The sequence below is a fragment of the Coenobita brevimanus genome, chromosome 106 (assembly GCF_032717465.1).
Source record: "Coenobita brevimanus isolate Jiangsu-jjx chromosome 106, ASM3271746v2, whole genome shotgun sequence".
Classification (NCBI taxonomy): domain Eukaryota; kingdom Metazoa; phylum Arthropoda; class Malacostraca; order Decapoda; family Coenobitidae; genus Coenobita; species Coenobita brevimanus.
The window spans coordinates 1926381-1947500 of record NC_137059.1 but is presented as its reverse complement, the minus strand read 5'-3'; the positions used below and the strand labels follow the sequence as shown (position 1 = coordinate 1947500).

Genomic DNA, 21120 nt, shown 5'->3' with positions numbered 1-21120 from the left:
AGATAAGGGAAAGATAAGAAAGCAGGACCGACATTAACTTAGTAGCGACAGCACTTCTTCCGTAATTCTTATCTCTGAGGGAAGAATTGGAGAAACGTCTTTAGGGTCGTAGAAGAATGAAAAGTTGATGGTCTTTCCTTCGCTCATGTTGGTGCTTTGAAGAGAGAGAGAGAGAGAGAGGGGGGGGGGGAACTGAGAGAGGGAGGACTCGCATAGAAGCATCAATAATATTCCCTTTCTGGTAGTGAATATTGTGTTATAAGGAGAAAATATGGACGCTTGTTTGGTACATGAAAGACGTGCTAAGTTTATCTCTTCTTCGTTGTTCTTAATGCGCTGGGGAAGAAGAAGAAGAAGAAGAAGAGAGCTGGAGCCAGAGAGAGAGAGAGAGAGAGAGACTAGAGCTGAGATTTTGCAATGAAACAAAAAGTCATTATGCAAAGTTTTCATTGTTTTACCTTTATGGAGGAGGAGGGGAAGAAGGAGGACGAGATACAGGAATGACGTGGAGAGATAAGAGAGACAGTGTGAGTTGAAGATAGGACAGCCTGATAGTGGAGGAAAGGGTGACATTGAAGTGTGTCATCTTTAATCGCCCTGGGGGGGACTTAAGGAGCTGCAAGGGCTAGATACAGTCTTAATTAATCCTTTCACTACTAGAGGGATTTTCTTGAGTTGAAAAATCGTCTGGTAGGAGCAAAAATACTTAAAAATATGCCACGCAGATTCAAAGGATAACCAACCAATGCCATTATATTAACGTTTTCATTGTTGTACCCGGTGTCTGTGTGTGTCTATGTCTGTGTCTGTGTGTCTGTCTCTCTCTCTCTCTTTCTGTCTCTATCTCTGTTTTATTTTATTTCCACCACTACCAAGCATCTTTCACAAGCACAAAAAAAGTAAAAAAAAAAAAAAAAAAAAAAAAATCAATGGAGAATGTTGTCAATAGCTAACAGATAAAACTGGGCTGAGTTTTTAGATACCAGATTTTCCTGCCAACAGTTGTAAATTTCCAACATTGGCTCTGTTATTCCTGTGTATATAAGTCCATGGGTTTCTTCCACCTCTGACGCTCTCTCTCTCTCTTTCAGTACGATAACACCCTCTAAATTTCCATCAGCCTACAACCAGACGATTTTATCCAGCTCAGAAAGGATATCTAGAAAAAGAAAGTTCTGTCGATAAACCCCTCCAGTTCTAAAAGTCTCCCTCTAAGGTTAATAAAATCGTCTGGAAATAGTAAGAATAAAATAAAGACGTCCTCAGGGTGAAGGGGTGGAGGGTTGACGAGGGCGCTGCAAGTGGCTAATCAGACAGGGGGTTACTTGCTTAATTTAGCCTATTTACATGTACACATAGCCTAGACTACTTAACCCTCCCGAGCACAGGGTTACTGCACGTGGCGTTTTAAAGAGGGAAGATGTTTAGCGTACCGCCCTTCGCCTACTGCCTCATAGTCGCGAAGCTCAGGCCCAGACTTTCTATTTTCACCTTTGTGACACTGGGCCCTAAAGACTTAATTCTCTGGCCATGACGGAAAATCTTCTGTTATTCTCGAACCTGCGTATCTTAACGTGGTTACTCATGTGATTTAGCCTTCATATTTGTATTAATAGCCTAACTTAAACTTGCTTATCAAAATGTCGCTACGAATCTAAACGTAACTTTATTTTTCGTACTAATAGCTGAACGGGTGAAAAACATTACCGAGATTTAATATTCAGTGAAAGTCAAAGGGAAATATATAATCAAGAGCCAAGGATGGTGTGTTTCGAAGCCTCTGTGACACCTATTAACCCTGATCCAAGTCATTCTCTCTCCCACTATCACAGGCCACACAATCCCCTATACAGCGAGAGAGACCCATAACAAGGGACATATAATACCAAGTGACGACCGCACTCTGTTTACACATGGTTGTATATGGCGCTTCATAGTTATCGGAATGGTAGGGGGCAGGCAGGAGTGGAGAGGAAGGGGGAGGACTGCAAGGGGGAGTATAGAGGGAGAGGAAGAGTACATGAGAGGTGAGGAGTCTAGAGAGGATGAGGTCTGGAGGATCGGGGAAAGAAAGAGGAGTGAGAGGGGTCAAAAGTGGAGATGGGTCTGGAGGGGTGAGGAAGTGGAAGAGGAGGGGAGTATAGAGAGAGGGAGGGGTCGAAGCGTGAGGGAAAAGGGAGGGGAAAGGGGGGGAAACACGAGGGGAGACGGATCTGGAGGATAGGGGAGTGGAAAGGGAAAGGAGAGGGGGGGGAGTCTGATGCTGTGGCTTTATGTGGTCGGTGACGATAATGGGAAAGACAGGTTCATAGAAGAAGTGGTGCCATGGAGAGGGAGAGTTCCATAGAGAGAAGTGGGGGTTCCATGGGGATAGCTGGTGGTTCCATGAAGAGAAGTGGGGGGGAGGGGTCCAAGTAAGTCGGTGGAGGGATCTGCAAAGAGTAGAGGAATCTCTGATATACCTTAAATTAACCCAACTAATTCTGGCTCCATAACTTACCCATCCTACCCTCATCTAACCTAAGCCAATCTTACGTCTGTCTCTGCCATAACTTCCTAACTTAACCTAAACCCTCCCATCCCCTCTAGCATCATCGTCTAATCATGAACCTTCCCAACAAGCCCTAACAGAATCTAACCTCCCTTAACATTGTATTCTAAGCTAGTTTAACTCTTACCTTACACACCTTTCTACTGCTGCGTCTGCTTGTCCATTGACAGGTGTAATGCCATGTTTGTCCTATTTCTTGTTGCATCTAGTGTACCTGTGTGTGTGTGTGTGTGTGTGTGTGTGTGTGTGTGTCCGAGCGCATATTAAACAACATCCACATAAAAAAAAGCCTCTTGGATATTAATCTCTGAGGACGAAATATTAGCATGTAAGGAAAAAAACACACAATCTTTTCCCCATCCTTCACGTAATTAGCAAACATAAGCCTCATCTCCACCGCCAGGACTCTTTTTTTTTTTTTTTTTTTACTCCACCTCCAGACGATTTTACGATTTTATAGGAAGGACTCTGGAAGTGAAGGGGTTAATGAAGGCTATCTCTAAATCTAGCAGTTCCTTAAGTCTTTCTCAGGCTGAATAAAATCGTCTGGAGGTTGTAAGAAGTAGGAAAAGACTATCAGTGAAAGGGTTGATGAGATTTAACCTTTTTACTCAGAGAGGCTTTCCGTGAGCTGAATAAAATCGTCTGATCATGACAAAAAGGGAGTGTACATGATTCCTTGGTATTGTTAGAGGTATAGAGAATATTGTTTATAGGTTACGCACTATCAGAGCCCTTCTCCTGAACAGAATAACGCAACACTCCCACACCACACCACACCACACCACACCACACCACACTACCGAGCACTAACAGTGACATTAACACCCCGCACTTCGCCGTACTAAGTAAGCTAATGAAGGAATGCGAGGCATAAAAGATGGGGGAAGAGAAGAGGCCTGAGCTGTGGGTGTGAGCTGAAGGTCAAGGTGTGGTACTGTGGTGGTGTGAATGTGGTATTGTGGTGTTGTGTGGTGGTGGTGGTGTTGTGTGGTATTGTGGTGTGGTGTGGTGATGTGGTGTGGTAGTGTGAGATGGTGATGTGGTAGTGTAAGGTGGTGCTGTATTGTGGTGGTAAAGTGGTACTGCGTTGCTGTTTTGATGCTGATGTGGTATTACTGTGGTGGTGGTGTGGTAATGTGGTGTGATGTGGTGCGGCAAGAGAGAAGAACGTCGCGTAGTACTGTGTGAAGAAGTGTTATGGAAAGGATGAATGTGTGTGTGTGTGTGTGTGTGTGTGTGTGTGTGTGTGTGTGTGTGTGTCTCCTATATGATTATGTGGATGTGGATAATCTAAGTACTGAATATACAGTATGTGGTCTTGTGGGTTTGTGAATATATGGTGCTAAGTGTGGGATATGTTTGCGTGTGGATAGGCTAAAGAATGCGAATGCGTGGTTTTGTGGGCATATATGTGTGTGTACAATGTGCGTGTAACGTGAGGTGTGGCAGAGGTGTGGTGGTGGTGGTGTGGGGAGAGTGTGTGTGAGGTGTGGCAGGGGTGGAGTGACGGTCGTGGCATGTGAGAGGCATGCATTTATTGCCCACGATTCCACATGCTCCGTTGCGCACTCCACACGACATAACCTACCACAGCGCGTCACTAGAGCGCACCACAACACCCCACTACATCACAACACCTCGCCACTACAATGTCACCACAATTCACAATACCACACATCCACAACGTACCACCGCAATATTTCATCAGTACACCACAGCACTCAGCTACAAAATACAGACACACCATAACCACACCACAGCACAACACACCACATCACAAAACCACACAACCTCAATACCCACCACAACACACAGTTACAATGCAATACCACACAACTACAGGACAGCACCGCAACACAATACTGTACTACACCACACCACAATATCCCTTACCACGCTAATCACCCCATCAACACCCAAAAGACTAATGAGATAAAGTGTTAACCCTCAATTACACACACACTCCCTAATGACGAGGAGGAAATGTAATATAACCCTGATTAAATTATAGCTTTGAATGAGGACCGTAAAAGTGCTTCTAGATATACTAGGTTCGGGTTGCTTTTGTGTTGGTCTGTGAGAATTGTCTGGTCATCTTGTGTGTGTAATTACAAGGGCGAAACTGAAAGATTTTATACCAAGCATTGTGAAACATGGTATGTGTTAATTGAAATGGGATACGGTGAACGATCCAATATGAAAAGGTGTCCATTATTACAGGGGCGTAGCTGAGTGATATTATACCAAGCTTTCTGAAAGATGGTGTGTGTGTGTTAATTGAAAAAGGAGACTGTGAACGATATAATATGATAAGGTGTTCACATTCTTTCTATTACAGGAGGGAAACTGAATGATATTATGTCAAACTTTCCGAAAGATGGTATGTGGTGAATGAAATAGGATACTCTGAACGATGCGATATGAAAGAGTCCATCTGTTTTGCCTAATTACAGGAGCGGAAAATGAATATATCGTACAAAGCATTCTGGAAGATGATGCAGATTAACTGAAATGGGATATTCTGAACGAACTAATGTGAAACGGTGCCCATGTCGCCTAATTACGAATCCAGACTAAAATGATTTCGTGCCAAGTTTTCCGGAAGATGATACAGTTTGATTGAAATGTGATATTCAAGACTAATATGAAACGATGGCTGGCGAATGCTTGTCTATCCATTTTAAAATTATGAGAAGGATGGTGGTGAGTGGGACTCCTTCACGTGGTGGCACCGATATAACTGGTTGGTGGAGTTGCCTGGTTATACAGACGTCCCTCATCTTCCTCCTATCCCTCGAAAGGAAAATGGTGGGCACAGATTAAGAGTAGTTTTAGTCTGCAGTCCACTGGGTTCATGTTTCAGATGAGCATGGGGTTGCTACTACTACTACTCCTACTACTACTACTACTACTACTACTACTACTACCACTACTACTACTACTCCTACTACTACTGCTACTACTACTATGTTAACATGAGCAACTGAACCGTGATATTCAGAACGATAAAATATGAGAGAGGTATAAATGAAGGTTTTTTCCATCTTTCCGTCTATACCAGGAGAACGAAACGTTGTCACATTATGCTAAACTTTCTGGGAGATGTTATTACTTGAAATATGGCACTATACGATTATGAAAAGAGGCAGAAATTATGTTTATTATGCTCTGTGTTTTATTTACTGGTGGCTACCCTGTTTGTGTGTTTTTTTTCGTTTTGCTGTTTCTGGGTGTTATTTATATCATTAAGCTTGTTGGGAAAATGGATGATGATGATGATGATGACGATAATAATAATAATAATAATAATAATAATAATAATGATAATGATGATGATGTTGCTGATGATTGATGATAACGATGATAATAATAATGGTGATGATGATGTGTGACTATAATATTAATAATAATAATAATAATATAATAATAATAATAAAATAATAATAACAATGACGATGATGATGATGATAATAATAATAATAATAATAATAATAATAATAATAATAATAACGCAAAAAATACACCCGCCTTTACTTCCACATCGTCTCTCAGTGGACGCTTCATTTACCTCTAATTTTACACATATATCGAAAAAAATAATTAAAACATTGCCTTGATTTCCCTAGTGCCTTTCTGTATTTAAATGGCAAAAATTAAACACATAAACATGCTTATCAAATTTGTGTTTCTGTTTTGAGGATAAAATTATTTCTCTCTGCCTTGGGTCCTGTTTGGCCTAAAATTACCCTCTCCTCATTGTGATTATTTTTTTAATGCAAGGAAGAAGGAACCAAAGGCCTGAAATTAACCCCTTAAATATACAGTCACGAAGAAGTGCTATGGAAGGGATGTAGAACTACGGTACTGTCTTATTCAGCCACTGTACCATAACTAGAGGGTGTCACAAATCTGGTGCTAGTCACGAAGAAGTGCTGTGAAAAGGATGTGAAGCCGTAGTATAATCCTATTCTGTCACTGGGTTGCAAGAAGAGATTAACATTTAGAATACACTGCTAGTCACGAAGAAGTGCTGTGAAAACTCTTATTTGCACCACTGAGTTGCAATGAGTAACATAGGAATCTGGCGCTAGTCACGAAGAAGTGCAATGGGAAAGGATGTAGAGCCGTGGTTCTGTCTTACGCAGCCTCTGAACTACGAGAAATAAGATGCAAAAGGACGAAAATCTATGCAGAAAAAATACAATCACTCTTCCTTATACTAAAAAAAGAAAAATGAATTAAGTCTCGTGGAATGACGAACCAGAAAGAAATGAGTAACCGAGGAATGAGATGAGGAATGGTGATAGGGAGGGCGTGATGCGGAAACATGAAGGAGGTGGAGAGGTGGAGGAGGGGACGGGGGTGGGTCTGGAAGGAAAAAGAGGGAGGGGAGATGGAGAGGTGAGGGAGGAAGGGTTGGGCGAGAAGGTAGAGTGGATATGGAGGGGTGGAGGAAAGACAGGTGGAAGGGTTAGAAGAGGGGTGAAGGAGGGAAGAAGGGTGGAGGAGAAACAGAGGGGTAAAGGGAAGAGGGTGATGGAAGAGAGGGGATGTGGAGAGAAGTGGCATGAGAGAGGAGAGGTGGAGGGGAGGAGGGAATGAGAAGGCAAAAGGGAGGGGGAGGGAGTACAAATTACAAAGGAGTACAAAGGAAAACAAGAATAGAAAAGCAGTAAAGGAGAGAGTAGTAGCTGGGGTGTAGGGAGGAAGGAGAGTGGGGAAGGAAGAACGAGAAGGCAGGAGAGAGGGAGAAGTAAGGGATGTGGAGAGGAGAGAGGTGGAGGAGAGGAGACGAAGAGAGAGGTTAGAGAAGGGGTAAGGGTGGGGAGTGAGACAGGGGAGAAGGGGAGAGATGAGGGAGGGGAGAAGCGGGGGAGAGCGAGCAAGGTCGCCCCTGGGAACACCACACATCACCCTGGAGCCAGCACAGTTACCTTATTCCCCAATTTTCTCAATCTTAAGATGTTTGAGGCTGCTTATTTCCTTCAAGATTCTCACTTATACTCTTAACATCCAACCTGAAAAGAATACGTTAACAAAAGCAGCATATAAGACGATCTACGATAATATTTTTAGTGAGAATATTGTAAGTTTGGGCTACGATCCCTTACACTTACGCTCTTAGGTATTGTTTTCTCAGACTTTCTTAAGCGTCAGGTGCGTGCAGGGATCATTTTTTCACTTCTACAGGTACCAAAGACTTCACATCCAGGTCAGAGTGAACATTAAGGTGAGAAATGCGACCAAATGTGAAAAAGACGATTTAGCAGGATTTTTCTTGAATATAGTAACCTGTGGAGACCTATTCATGGTAATAATTGCTTAAGATCCTTTGTAAATATCGTTATTGGGTCCTGGGGAGTATGCATAAAAGACCTCAACAAGTTTTTACAGTTAACAAACATCTCTAACATCTATCTAATACAGGAAATCAATGTACTTTATTTTTTCTTTATCTTTTTCATTCCTCAGGTTTAGTCTTGAAGTATAAGAGGGTTTTAGTAGTGAAAATAAGTGTGTACAGGAAGTATTATCCACAACCCCAGCTCATGAAAGTTTATAAATATGAAACCTGGAGAGAGAGTGATAATGACGAGGAGGACGAGTATGATAGCGGTATAACGCATGGCTATCTAACGTTAACATACTCTCGCGACTTTACACTCAGAGGATTATATCAAAACCGAGATATGCCATTACCACACACATATCCGGCTTGGTTTTTATTTTCATTTTTCTATTTTTAGTTCCCAGTTGACATTGTGATAGGAGAGAGAGAGAGAGAGAGAGAGAGAGAGAGAGAGAGAGAGAGAGAGAGAGAGAGAGAGAGAGTGTTCTTTGACTTGGGACGTCGCCTTGAAGCTTCATCAAATCGTCCGCCATTGGCAGGGGTGGGATTAAGAGGCAGGGGTTTGGTTGGCAGGGTGGAGGAAGGGTTTAGGAAGAAGCAGGGGTGAGAGTGGGGGTGTCAGATCAGAGGGATGGATTGAGGAGAGAGAGAGAGAGAGACAGAGGAAAGATGGAGGCAGGGTAGGTTTGGCGGGGTAAAAGAAGGGTTGGGTTTGAGGCAGAGGGTGGAGATGCAGGGGTTTAGACGGTGGGAGGCTTGAGAGGTAATGGGTAGGGATGGGGAAGGGGTTGGGGATGGGATAGAGGCAATGGTGGGGTTGGGAGGCATGGGTAATGGGATGAGTAAGGACTGGAAGAGGGGGCAGGGAGAAGGAATGAAAGCAGGGGTGATAGTGGCAGGGTTGGAAGACAAGGGTGAGGGTACTGGGCAGGGGTGAGGGTGGAAAGGAGGAGGAAGGCAATGTGGTGGGGGTGAGAAGGACATGCGATCACACCGTTACCAGATACAAAAAACGCACACGCACATCCACACGCACACGAGGTCACACACACACACACACACACACACACACACACACACACACACACACACACACACACACACACACACACAAAGTCGTTTTTCGTTTTATAAATCATAATTGAAATTTAACATAAAGAACAAAAGGAGCTGTAACCTTCAGTACTATCGTTTTTCTTCCTTTATTCAGTCTACTTATATCCTTCCCACTTCGTTTCTTTATGGAAAATATGATGATGATTATGATGATGATGATGATGATAATGATGAGTAAGTTTCAGTCATCCTTGAATTAATAAACAGTAACTACAAGATTATATTTGCTTTCCTCTTCTCCTTTTTAGGTGTGATGATGATGGTGATGATGGTAATGATGACACGTAAAAAGGTAAGCTACTATCATCTTCATATTAATACAACCACAAGGGTAACACTAGCATCTCCCCTCTACTTCTCGAGTAGGATGATGATGATGATGATGATGATGAGGGAACGGAGGAAGAAATACAGCGCTATAATATTTCATACATAAATATCACAATCGGATACGACCTCTCCCTCTCAAGTTACCTGAGAGACTGATTTGGGAGACGATGATGACGATAATGAAGACGATGATGACGACGAGGCAAAATATAAGTTACAATCATTCCTGCGTAAATATAGCTCTTGGATAACACGGATTCTTCTCCTCTTCCCATCTCAAGTTACATCCCGGCGCGTTGTTAGTGAGATGGGAGGACAGTTGAGTGACAGGGGAAGGGGAAAGCAGGGAGAGATGTGTCTGAGATGCTACACAATATTTCTGAGGGAAAGATGTGGTGATGTGTGGTGAGGTGTGGTGTGGTGGTGGCTGTGGTTGGCGTGTGTCTGGTGGTGTGTGGTGTTAGGTGGGGTGGTGGTTGTGGTATTGTGTTGGTTGTGGTGTGCTGAGTGATGAAGGTGTGTGGTGTTATGTGGTATGGGGGTTATAGCATTGTGTGGTTGCGTGGTAGTGACTGTGATGTGAGATGATTGTAGTGTGTGGTATCGGTGGTGTTATGATAGTAATGTTGTAGCAGTGGTGTTGTGATGAAGGTGGGCATGTGTGATGATTGTAGTGAAGAGTGTAGTGATGTTAGTGTTGTGTAGTTATAGTGTTTATAAGTGGGATAGTTGGAAGTTTGAATGACAGGAGAGTAAAGGAATTAGGGAAAGTGAGTTTGAGATGCTACACATATTGCGGAGGATAAGATGGTGTGGTGTGGTGTGGTGTGGTGTAGTGTGGTTGCGTAGTGGTGTATGCTGGTGTTGGGGGTTGGTGGTGTACTGGTTTTGGGGTGGTGTGATCAGGCGGTGATGTTTCAGTGTGATGTGTGGTGATGGTGCTATGTGGTACTGGTGGGTGTGGTGATGTGGGATTGATGGTGATGTTTGATGATGATGTCTGGTGACAGTGTCGATGTAATATGATGGTGGTGGTGTGTGTCAAAGTCGATCTGTCCGTATTTATTTTTTTCTTGTTTATATGCGTCGAGAGATGACAGTATTTAAGACCAACGTGTTTACTTTCCTTATCGTTCTTCTTGTTCGTGGAGAAGCTTTTGAAAGAAATTGTACCAACGCCCAAACTAGCAGACCTACTTCCTGTTCAGTTACCATCTTCTCTGCGCTTCTTACCCCCGCCCTGTCCCAACACCTACCCCCCTCTCCGCCTGTTCCGCCCACTCCTATCCACGCAACCCACTCTTTTCCTTCACCTCCGCCCCCAACCCGTAACTTCTGAGAAAAATCTGTTCCCACCCTAACGTTACGGTTCTTATAACACTCATCTTTACCGGGTGTACTCCTCCTACCCTCCTCCACCACCCATCTCCGTCTTAGCCCATTCCATCCACCCCACCCACTCCTTCCTGCCCATCCCCACCCACTTTTGTCTTTATCTTTGACTTGTGCCTCTCCAACCTGCAAACAACACGCAGTTCCACAGCATCATCATCTTACCACCATCTCAGGCCATCCAACCCACCCCACCCACACCCTCCCGCCCACCTCACCCACTTTTATTCCCCATCACCATTGACATGCACCTTTCCAACCTACTGACAACACCCGCCACCCAACGCCATAAATTATCAGATCAAAATATTCCTTCCCAGAACTGGCCAACAACCCAGCCCCTCCTACATACTCATCTCCTCCTACCCCGCCTTGTACTAAGACCTGAAATATATCCCAAAGGAGTACAGAGGAGTGCAAAGGAGTACAAAGGAAGAGCTGTCGTGGCTGTTTGATATCCTTTCGTGACTGATATATCCCTTCGTGGCTGTTTGATCTATCCATTCGTGGCTGTTTGTCATAGGGAACGGTATGACTAACAAAACTATCCTATCAGTTAAAGACAAGGACAGAAAAAGACATGAAGGCTTCCCTTATCCACAAAATCCTCTATCTGAAGCCGGCAGGAAATAGTGAGAAGGACCACCATGCAGCATAGAAAAATCGTCATGGAAATTTAATAGGAAAGAGGGAAATGCTATCATATTTTAGACAATGTACCTAAAAAGTAAAGGTCAACAATATGTGTCCATGTCACTTTTAGGGCAGAGTATTGGCACATACGTATTTATAGGCATGACCTCAAGTGACCTCTGTTGACCTAAGTGAGCTTATGGGACCGGAAGACAGTGACCCCCCAAGAGACAGAAGCTACCTGGCATTATCCTTAATTGACTTACCTTGATTTGACACACCTGAAAACCTAATAATATGTAACCACATTTTCTTTAACTTGGCCTAAAATTCCCAGCTCCCCCTCCTGACTACCGAATTGTAAAAGTAGATCAGCATTATGATACTAGTCACGAAGAAGTGCTGTGGAAAGGATGTAGAACCGAAGTAAAGTATATTAGATTATGTAGAGGTAAAAAAATAGAAAAATGAGAGTGGAAAAGAGAAGTTTATTAAGATTGTCTGGTGGTAATGAAGAGAAATTAATAATCAGACGTCAATGCAATGAAAAAATCTATGGTCATGAAGTTTTTAAAATCTGGCGGTTACAAGAAATAGAAAAGACATTGAAAATACTGAACAAATCTAACTAAATAAACTCATCAATCGGTAACCAGAAAAAGCAAGTCATAGCGGTGCTGGGTTCAATCCCGTTTTGGGCGTCATTCAAACTCAATATTTTTTTTTTTAAGATACCAAGAATAAAATTAAATATCAATCAACCTACTGAAGAAATCTAATTAAGAAAAACGGTCAGCCTGTAACTAAAAATAAAAACGCAAGTCATGGGAGTGCTGGGTTCGATTCCGCTCAAGACATCATTTTATTTTCTTTCATTTTTTTTTTTTTACTCACTGCAGTCCCGGCGTCTCTAAGGATCTTGCTCTGTTTAATCTGGCCACACCTACACTACGGGATTATTCTTGTCGATTATGAAGGCTCCCTGACACCTTTTCCTAAGCGATTTATTTTATTACACCTTACTCCTCCGTGTTACTTAAATCCTTCCAATATCGCCATACTTTACGTAAATGTCTAAGAAGCTTCCTAACACTTTCTTGTAAGCGATTTACTATATTACATTATATTGCACCGTTCTGTACTCCTCCGTGTCACATAAATCCTTCCAATATCTCCTTCCTTTATGAGTATCGTACAAAAGATTATGAACCGGCCGTACCCAATATTAAATCGCTAAGAAAAAGGTGTTAAGGAGCTTCCTTAACCGACGAGAATACGGACATAGTACCAGTAGCTCATAGTGGGTGATAGGTTGACGAAGTAGTGTGCAGGGCAGGGTTAGAGTAGGGTAGGGTAGGCTAGGGTTGGTGGCTGGGTAGGCTAAGGTAAGAGGTAGGGCAAGCTAAGAGGTAGGATACTCCTGGATGGGGTAGGGTAGGGTAGTGTAGGGTAGGGTGGGGTAGGGTGGGGTAGGGTGGCAGGGAAATATAGGTTGCAAAGTCGACTCGAAGTCCCGTCACAAACCCGGACTCTTCTTGTGACCTTGGGTAGTCCAGGAATCGTTCTATGCACCCCATCGCCCCTCCCCCTCACCCCTCACCCCTCATCCCTTACCCCCCTACATCCCCCTTGCCATTCCCCATACTCCCTCCTTCCCCATTTTACCCTCCTTTCCCATATCCCATTTTGCCTTCCCCCTCAGCTCACCCCCTCTCTAGCCTCCTTCCATCATTCTCTCATTCATTCACTTCCTTCACAATTTCCTCATTCCTTCCCCTCCCCAAATCCTTACTCTTCCTTGACTACCCTTCCTTTTTCCACTATTCTTTCCTGTCCCTGCCCCCTCTCCCCTTCTTTCCGCCACCCACCTTTCCCCTTCTCTCATTCTTTACCCCCTCACTCCCCCATGCGATCCCTCACCTTCCCTACGCCTCCGCCCTTACCTCACCCTATCTCTTCCCTCACCCTCACACCCTCTTCTCTTATCCTCTTCCCCTCTCCCATTCCTCCATTCTTTCCTTTCCTTCATTTCCCCATTTCCGTATCTCCCTTCACCCTGCCACATCCTTCCCCCTCTCAAACCGTCTCTCTCCCTCCCCACCCACACCCTCCCCTCTCTCCCTCCCCACCCACGCTTCCCTACTCATCCTCCCTTTTCCCACCCACATCCTCCCTCCCGCTCTCCCTTCCTTCGTCTCCCCTCTCCCCACGACTCCCCTGTCCCCACGGCTTCCAGTCTGTTCACCATCTATTTATAACTCAAAATTCTTTCCTCCTTTCCGGTTCTTGTGTCCTTTTTTGCCACGTATTTACCTTTGTCCAGATACTTAACATCTTGCCGGGTATTTAACTTTGCCAGGTATTTAACTTTGCCAGGTATTTAACTTTGGCCAGGTATTTAACTTTGTCAGGTATTTAACTTTGCCAGGTATTTAACTTTGGCCAGGTATTTAATTTAGGCCAGGTATTTAACTTTGCCAGGTATTTAACTTTGGCCAGGTATTTAACTTTGCCAGGTATTTAACTTTGTCAGGTATTTAAATTTGCCAGGTATTTAACTTTGTCAGGTATTTAACTTTGACTAGGTATTTAAATTTGCCAGGTAATTAACATTTCAGGTACTTAACTTTGGCCAGGTAATTAACTTTGGCCAGGTATTTAACATCTGGCCAGGTATTTCACTTTGGCCAGGTATTTAACCACTTAAGGCTAAATAAGGCAACACTGTACGGGATTGCGAGTACATCTTATCCATTGCACTTCTTCATGACTAGCATAATATCTTAGTACTAATTCATTGTTACAACTCAACATTCATGATGGAGAGATGGCAATTTTAGGCCAAGTTAGAGTAAAAGCTGGATAGTGTTGGTAGGTAATTAATAAGATTTTTTTTTTTCAGGCTTAACGAAATACGAAAATAAGTATAAAAATGAAAGGGGTTAAGGTCATTTTTTAGGCTCAACGAAATGCCAAAATAAGTAGAAAATGGAAGGGAGTTAAGGTCATTTTTTGAGGTTCAACGAAATGCCAAAATAAGTAAAAAAAAATGGGAGGGGTTAGGTCATTTTTTAGGCTCAACGAAATGCCAAAATAAATTAAAAATGGGAGGGGGTTAGGTCATTTTTTGAGGCCCAACGAAATGCCAAAATAAGTATAACAGTGAAAGGGGTTAAGTCATTTTTTTTAGGTTCAACGAAATACCAAAATAAGTAAGAAATGGGAAGGGTTAAGGTCATTTTTTGAGGCACAACGAAATGCCAAAATAAGTAAAAAAAAAAATGGGAGGGGTTAGGTCATTTTTTAGGTTCAACGAAATGCCAAAATAAATAAAAAATGGGAGGGGGTTAAGGTAATTTTTTGAGGCTCAACGAAATGTCAAAATAAGTAAAAAAATGGAAGGTGTTAAGTACCATCTGGCCACTATCTGTCTTCCTTTTTTCCCCGCTGAGAGAGAGTACTGGTGAAGAAAAGTAAATGGCATTGGTAGTGAAAGTAAATATTTGAGAGAGACTAAGAGTGAGAGCAAAAAGTAAGAGTGACAGCCAAGTGGTACACACTGTAATATATATAGCCGGGTTCCCCACTGGCTTCGTTCCGTAACACCCCTTCCTTGGTGACTTATTCTGCCTGTACATGACTAATATTATATACCTGGCTTTCTCACTGCCTTTGTTCTGTTACACCTTTTCCTTAGCGACTTGTTTTGTCTATACATGGCTGTCTAGTATATATAACTGGCTTCCCTCTCCAGCTTAGTTCCCTAACATCATTTCCTTAGCGATTTATTTTTCCTGTTATACCTTAATATCTTTCTATATGTTTCTGATACCAGTGAGCGTCAGTATTGAAAAAATATCACTAACATACTATATCTATCTATCTATCTGTCTGTCTATCTCTATCTATCTACAGCCAGAGGCCTTAATCCCATCAGGTGTGACTGCAAACAAATCCTCTGCATGTCGCCCTGTCCTCTGCCATTTGTCTGCCCTCCCTGTAACTCACACCCCCTCTCTCATATATCTTTCCACTCTTTCCCTCCACATCATTGAGATCAAAGAACTCACTCTGCTCACCATCCACTCGCACCGTAGCCCTAGCTCCCTCGTACATACTCTTCACAGTACTCAACAATTTCCCCTCCACTCCATATATTCTTAATACCTTCCACATACCTTGCCTCTCCCAATTTCCCCCTCTAATTCACAGCTCATCTCTCATAAATCTCTCCATTCTTTCTTTCCACATCATCCTTGGTCTTCCCCTTCTTCATCTTCCCCTCTAACTCACATTCCATCCCTCATACATCTCTCCATTCTTTCTTTCCACATCATCCTCATCTTTCCATTCTTTCTTTCCACATCATCCTCGGTCTTCCCCGCCCCCATCTCCCCGTCCACCTCACTAAGATGCACGAAAAATTATTAGGTTTTATATCCAAACTAAATCGCTAAGGAAGAGGTGTTAGGGAGCCTCTGTGCCAAAACAAATGGGATCCACGGCCGACTATCTCACTCTGTCACGCTTCAACTCTTCACTCTCATTTGTGATTCATTATACTTTCTCTTAAATATATGTTTGGGTCCTTGTTAACTCACTTCCTGCTGGGCTAGACAACTTCCTTCTAATCTTGGGTATTGATAGATGAATAGATCGATAGATTGATGGATGGATGGGTGGATAGATAGATAGACTGAAGGATGGATGGATGGATGGACTGGTGGATGGACGGGTGGATGGATGGGTGGATGGATGGATAGACAGAAGGTTGACTGGATGTATGGACGGATGGATAGACAGACAGAGAGATACAATGATTGATAGATAGATAGATGGATGGATGGATGAATGGATGGATAGATGGATAAATTGATAGACAGATAGATAGATAGATAGTATATTTTCTTTTTCTAGCTTATTTCACGTAGCTCATTGTTGGAAAAAGGCAGGGGCATATCTACAGTCTTATCATAACACTTCTTCGTGACTAGCATCATATTCTAGTGTTAATCTCTTGTTATAACTCAGCATTCGAGATGGAGAGATGACAATTTTGGGCCAATTGAAAGTGAAGAGTGTGTAAAAGTGAACCCATTCCACCCGATGACGTGCTTTTCGCTATACCTTCCCTACTAAGTTGATTTTACTTACGAAGTTTTTGATTAAAAGACCTAATATTATATCATCTTAAAAGAATCTTAAGAATAAAATCGCCTGAATGTAGACTGACTTAAGCAGAAACATCCTTGAACTGAAGAGGCTATGATCCGTATTCTCGTCTGTTGGAAAAGCTCCCTAACACCATTTCCTAAGCGATTTATTTTACCTATGACACCTTACTGTCCTATTGTGCTACATAAATCCATCTCATATAACCATACCCTGCATAACATACCGTAGTGACCACACATATCCAAAACAAATCGCTAAGGAAGAGGTGTTAGGGTGCTTAGCGAATGGGAATATAAGCCCATGGGTAAGGAAGCTCCTTAACACCTCTTCCTTAGCGATTTGTTTTTGGTATTTTTGTTACGGCTGGCTAATATCCTTCTGTACTGTATATGTGAATAGTAATCTGATGTTAAAAAGGTGAGGAAAGGTGTAATAAGCAAAATAAGTCGCTCACGAAAAGGTGTTGCGATGAGATTACGAAGCAGGGATAGCTATGCTCACCTCCACGCCCTTATCAGAGAAGATGGCCCCTCTCACCACCTGGGCACACACCCCCACCAGCACCACCACCACCACCACCTCGCACCACCTCGCCATCACAACAACTAAACACCACGATCCGTCTCACCTTGCCTTTATAGCCCCGCCTGGCCACATCCCGTGTCCCCTTCCCCCTCCCTCTCTCCCTTCTTTCCTCTCCCTCTCCCTTCCTTCCTTCCTCTCCCTCTCTCTCCCTCACTCACTTCCCTTCCTTTCCATTCCCTTCCTTCTCCTTCTTTCCCCTCCATCCCCCTTCTTTCCTCTCCCTCTCCCTTCCTTCCTTCCTCTCCCTCTCTCTCCCTCATTCACTTTCCTTCCTTACCATTCCCTTCCTCCCCCTTCTGTCCCCTCCATCCCCCTCCCTCCCTTTCCTCTCCCTATTTCATTCTTCCGCTCCTTCATCCTTTCTCCCTAATTTTCCTTCCATTCCTTTCCTTTCCTCTCCTTCCTATCCTTTCTTTCCTCTCCCTCCCCGTCCCTCTGCCCTCTCACCCCTCCCTTTCTCTTCCTTCTTCCCTCTTCCTCTCATTTCTGTCACTCATTGTTACTTTATTAATTTTCTTTGCAACTTTCCATCTCGTATTATCCATCTTTCCTTAAATAGGGCAGAATTTCACACACACTCCTAAAAAGTCCACAGCCACCTTCACTTTCCGAAATCCGTTTTTAATTCCTTGATGGATGGGCAGCACCTCGACGATTCCAAAAATAAAAGAACGGTAAATCCAATCATCGGAGCCGGTCAGACTGGCGGATTCAGTTTGTTTCCCCTTTTTCCCCTCTTAATCCAGCACTATCATCACCATCAACACTTCCCTGCCTTTTCCATCTCTGCTTTAGTAATGGAAAGTGATGAATAGTTTTTTTTTGATATGACAGCAATATGAAGAAAGCAAAAGAGTGTCAGGAGCAAAGATACTCTCTGACGTTTGGGGAGTGTAAATAATAATAATAATAATAATAGTAGTAGTAGTAGTAGTAGTAGAAGTAGAAGTAGCAGAAGTAATAATAATAAGAAGAAGAAAAATAATAATTAGAATAAGAATAAAAGCACTAGCCCTGCATTCTCGTCGGTAAAGGAAGTTCCCTAACACCTTTTCCTAAGTGATTTATAGTGCTTATCACACATTACTGCCCTATTTTGTGTTACATAAATCCTTCATATACAAGACAGCTATGGAATTTATGATGATATTTAAGTCTCGTATAAGCTTATTTATTGGAGAAAATTGGTTAAGTCTCTTTATAAATGCAACCCAGTATGTAAGCCAACCACTGAGGCACGTGTTCTAGACGAAAACTGAGACCTGAAATAAAAACACACACACACACACACACACACACACACACACACACACACACACACACACACACACACACACACACACACACACACACACACACACACACACACACGACCTCACTGAAAACGTGCGGCTCATTCAACCTTAACTATACCAAAGTACCGCCCCCAGGATATGTGTGTGTGTGTGTGTGTGTGTGTGTGTGTGTGTGTGTGTGTGTGTGTGTGTGTGTCGGTCGGTCGGGTGGCCTACGCATCACGGGGTAAGGGGCGTCGAGCTGTCTAATGCCACCACCACCATCACCACCAACACCACTAAACCACCATCACCACCACCATCTGGTCCCCATTCATTACCCTCACCTCACAGCGTACAATCGAAGACAAGTTTGCCTAATATTTCATCTCTTCCTTTACCGTGAGTGGAAAACCGTAACTTAAATCGTCTGCCATTAGCCACAATAAGATAGAAATTAAGGTCTCTAGCTGATAAGATTAATGTAACTCTATCCGTACCAACTGTCTCTTTAAATGCGTGAAATAGTCCGGAGATAAACAGTGCAAAACAAAAAGACAATCCAGTTCTTGAGGCTGTTTTAGTACAAGGTTGACGAGGTGCGAGTATCACATTGCCTCCCTTCGCACGACACACTCAATCATACTCAAAAATAACCCAGTAAACTTACCTTAATGGCGGGGTATGATTCACCAACATAATAACCTCTTTTCTCTCATTAGTTGTATCAGTGTGGAGAGCTTACAGTAACTCCACCAATACCACAGTCGCCACCACCAGCACTAAACACCACCACCACCACCACACACACCATCGCCACCAGCACATTCACCACCACCACAACCACACTCACCACCACCACCACCACACTCACCACCACTCTCATTATTGAAACACACCTAAACATACCCCAAAACAAGCCAGGAAACTCACCTTAACTTCACCTGCCTATGAATCTCCTACACAATAGCATTCCTTTTACCCTCAGGTGTGTCACTGGTGAGAGACAAGCCCACCAGCACAGCCTACGCACTCACAACACAGTACGCACTCAAACATACCCCAGAGTAACTCAAAAATCAATTATATTTACCTGTATACGAGTCTCCAACACAATAGCCTCATTTTTCCTCTCAGGTGTGTCATTTTGTAGAGCCAACACTACCACTACCAACACCACACTCACCACCACCGCCACAGCGCTCACCACAACAGTCCTGCACGCTACCATGACATCAACTGAGCTGGGTATCCCGTTGCCTTGATCTTATACCCCCGCGTTGCTCTGTGCGGGTTGGTAGAGGAAGAGGAGTGGATAATGGTGGGAGTGTTGGTGAGGCAAGTTTACCCTTTCCCTGCCTTTTCCTTTATGTGTCTGAGTCTGGACAAACACTCCACATTCTGTTCCCTAAGGCCTAGCAATCCAGCGGGCAACGCACCTTCACATGCCACCGTTTCAGCGCTAACACCCACTGCACATATTGAACACATGCTAGGGCTTTGCATTCAGGAATGGTGTAGTGGTGGACCTGAGTAGTCTGATCAGCCTAACACCGGACGATTTTGTTTCAACCGAGCGAAATCGTAAGAATCAAAGGCTAAAAAAACCGTCTAGAGTAACCCTTTTGGTAGAGTTTCTTCACCTAGGGATTTTAATTATGCTAACACCTGAGGATTTTTTTTTTGCTCAGAGAAATCCTAAGCCTCAAAGTTTTAAAGGATTTGAGTCAAGGTAGTATACTGAGGGAGGGTGTGTTTGTTTTGATGTGCGCGGGGTGGTTGTGATGTGATGCATGGAGGGAGAGGGGGAGGTATGAAGGAAGAATAGAAGGAGGGAGGGGGTGAGGGAAGGAGATGATGATGAAAGATAGAATGTGAGAGGAATGAAGGGAGGAAGGATGAGAGAGAGAGAGGGGGGAGGGAGGGGGGTGAAGAAGGTGCAGATGGTGGTGGTGGTGGTAGTGTACGGAGGTGGTGATAGTTATGGTGGTGGTGGTGGTGCTGATGGTGGCGGTGGTGGTGGTTGATCAAGATAGTGGTGATGGTAGAGGTGGTGATAGTGTGTGTGTTCGGTGATGATGGTGGTGGTGATTACGACAGTGGTGGTGATTTTGGTGGTGGTGATGCCCATTAAAGGACTCGTCTAGATAGGTTGGAGGGGAGATAATTGGCATCCCATTTTTTTTTTTTTTTTATATATAATCTTAGTCGATGGATATATTCTGACATATGACAGTGTATGTGAAGGGCATCTATAATGAGAACAAATAAAAAATGTCTTCAGATACTTAACCCTTTGAGGTGGAGTCAGGATTTCGAGGGCATGAATGATATACCAATGAGTGTGTTGCCCGTTTCACAGGGTATGCTGTTGATAGTTCTCCCACTTACCTACTTTTTCCTTCCTTGTTTCTGGATCCCACTTCTCCTCAACTTTAGGTGGAGAAAAAAGGTTAGGAAGATGGTTTGATGATGATGATGATGATGATGATGATGATGAGGAGGAGGAGGAGAAGGAGAAGGAAGAGGTGATGATGATGATGATGATGATGAGGAGGAGGAGGAGGAGGAGCAGCAGCAGCAGCAGCAGAAGGAAGAGGTGGATGTTGATGATGGTGATCCTGATACTGATGATGCTTATTTTTTTATCCGGTGGGTTTACTGGGACATATCCTTCATCAGGGTTTCTTATGAATGTAATGTTAGTTATG

At 43.3% G+C, this 21120-nt stretch overlaps 1 protein-coding gene across 1 annotated transcript in view; it reads right to left on the bottom strand.

The window, feature by feature from the left end:
• LOC145416477 (angiotensin-converting enzyme-like) overlaps nucleotides 1-17147 on the bottom strand; it is a 49883-nt gene extending 32736 nt beyond the window's left edge. Inside the window, exon 1 of the mRNA XM_080285433.1 lies at nucleotides 17052-17147. Within this exon, the coding sequence (XP_080141559.1) occupies nucleotides 17052-17147 (96 nt within the window). The remainder of the gene's footprint in view (nucleotides 1-17051) is intronic.
• Nucleotides 17148-21120: the final 3973 nt, after the last annotated feature.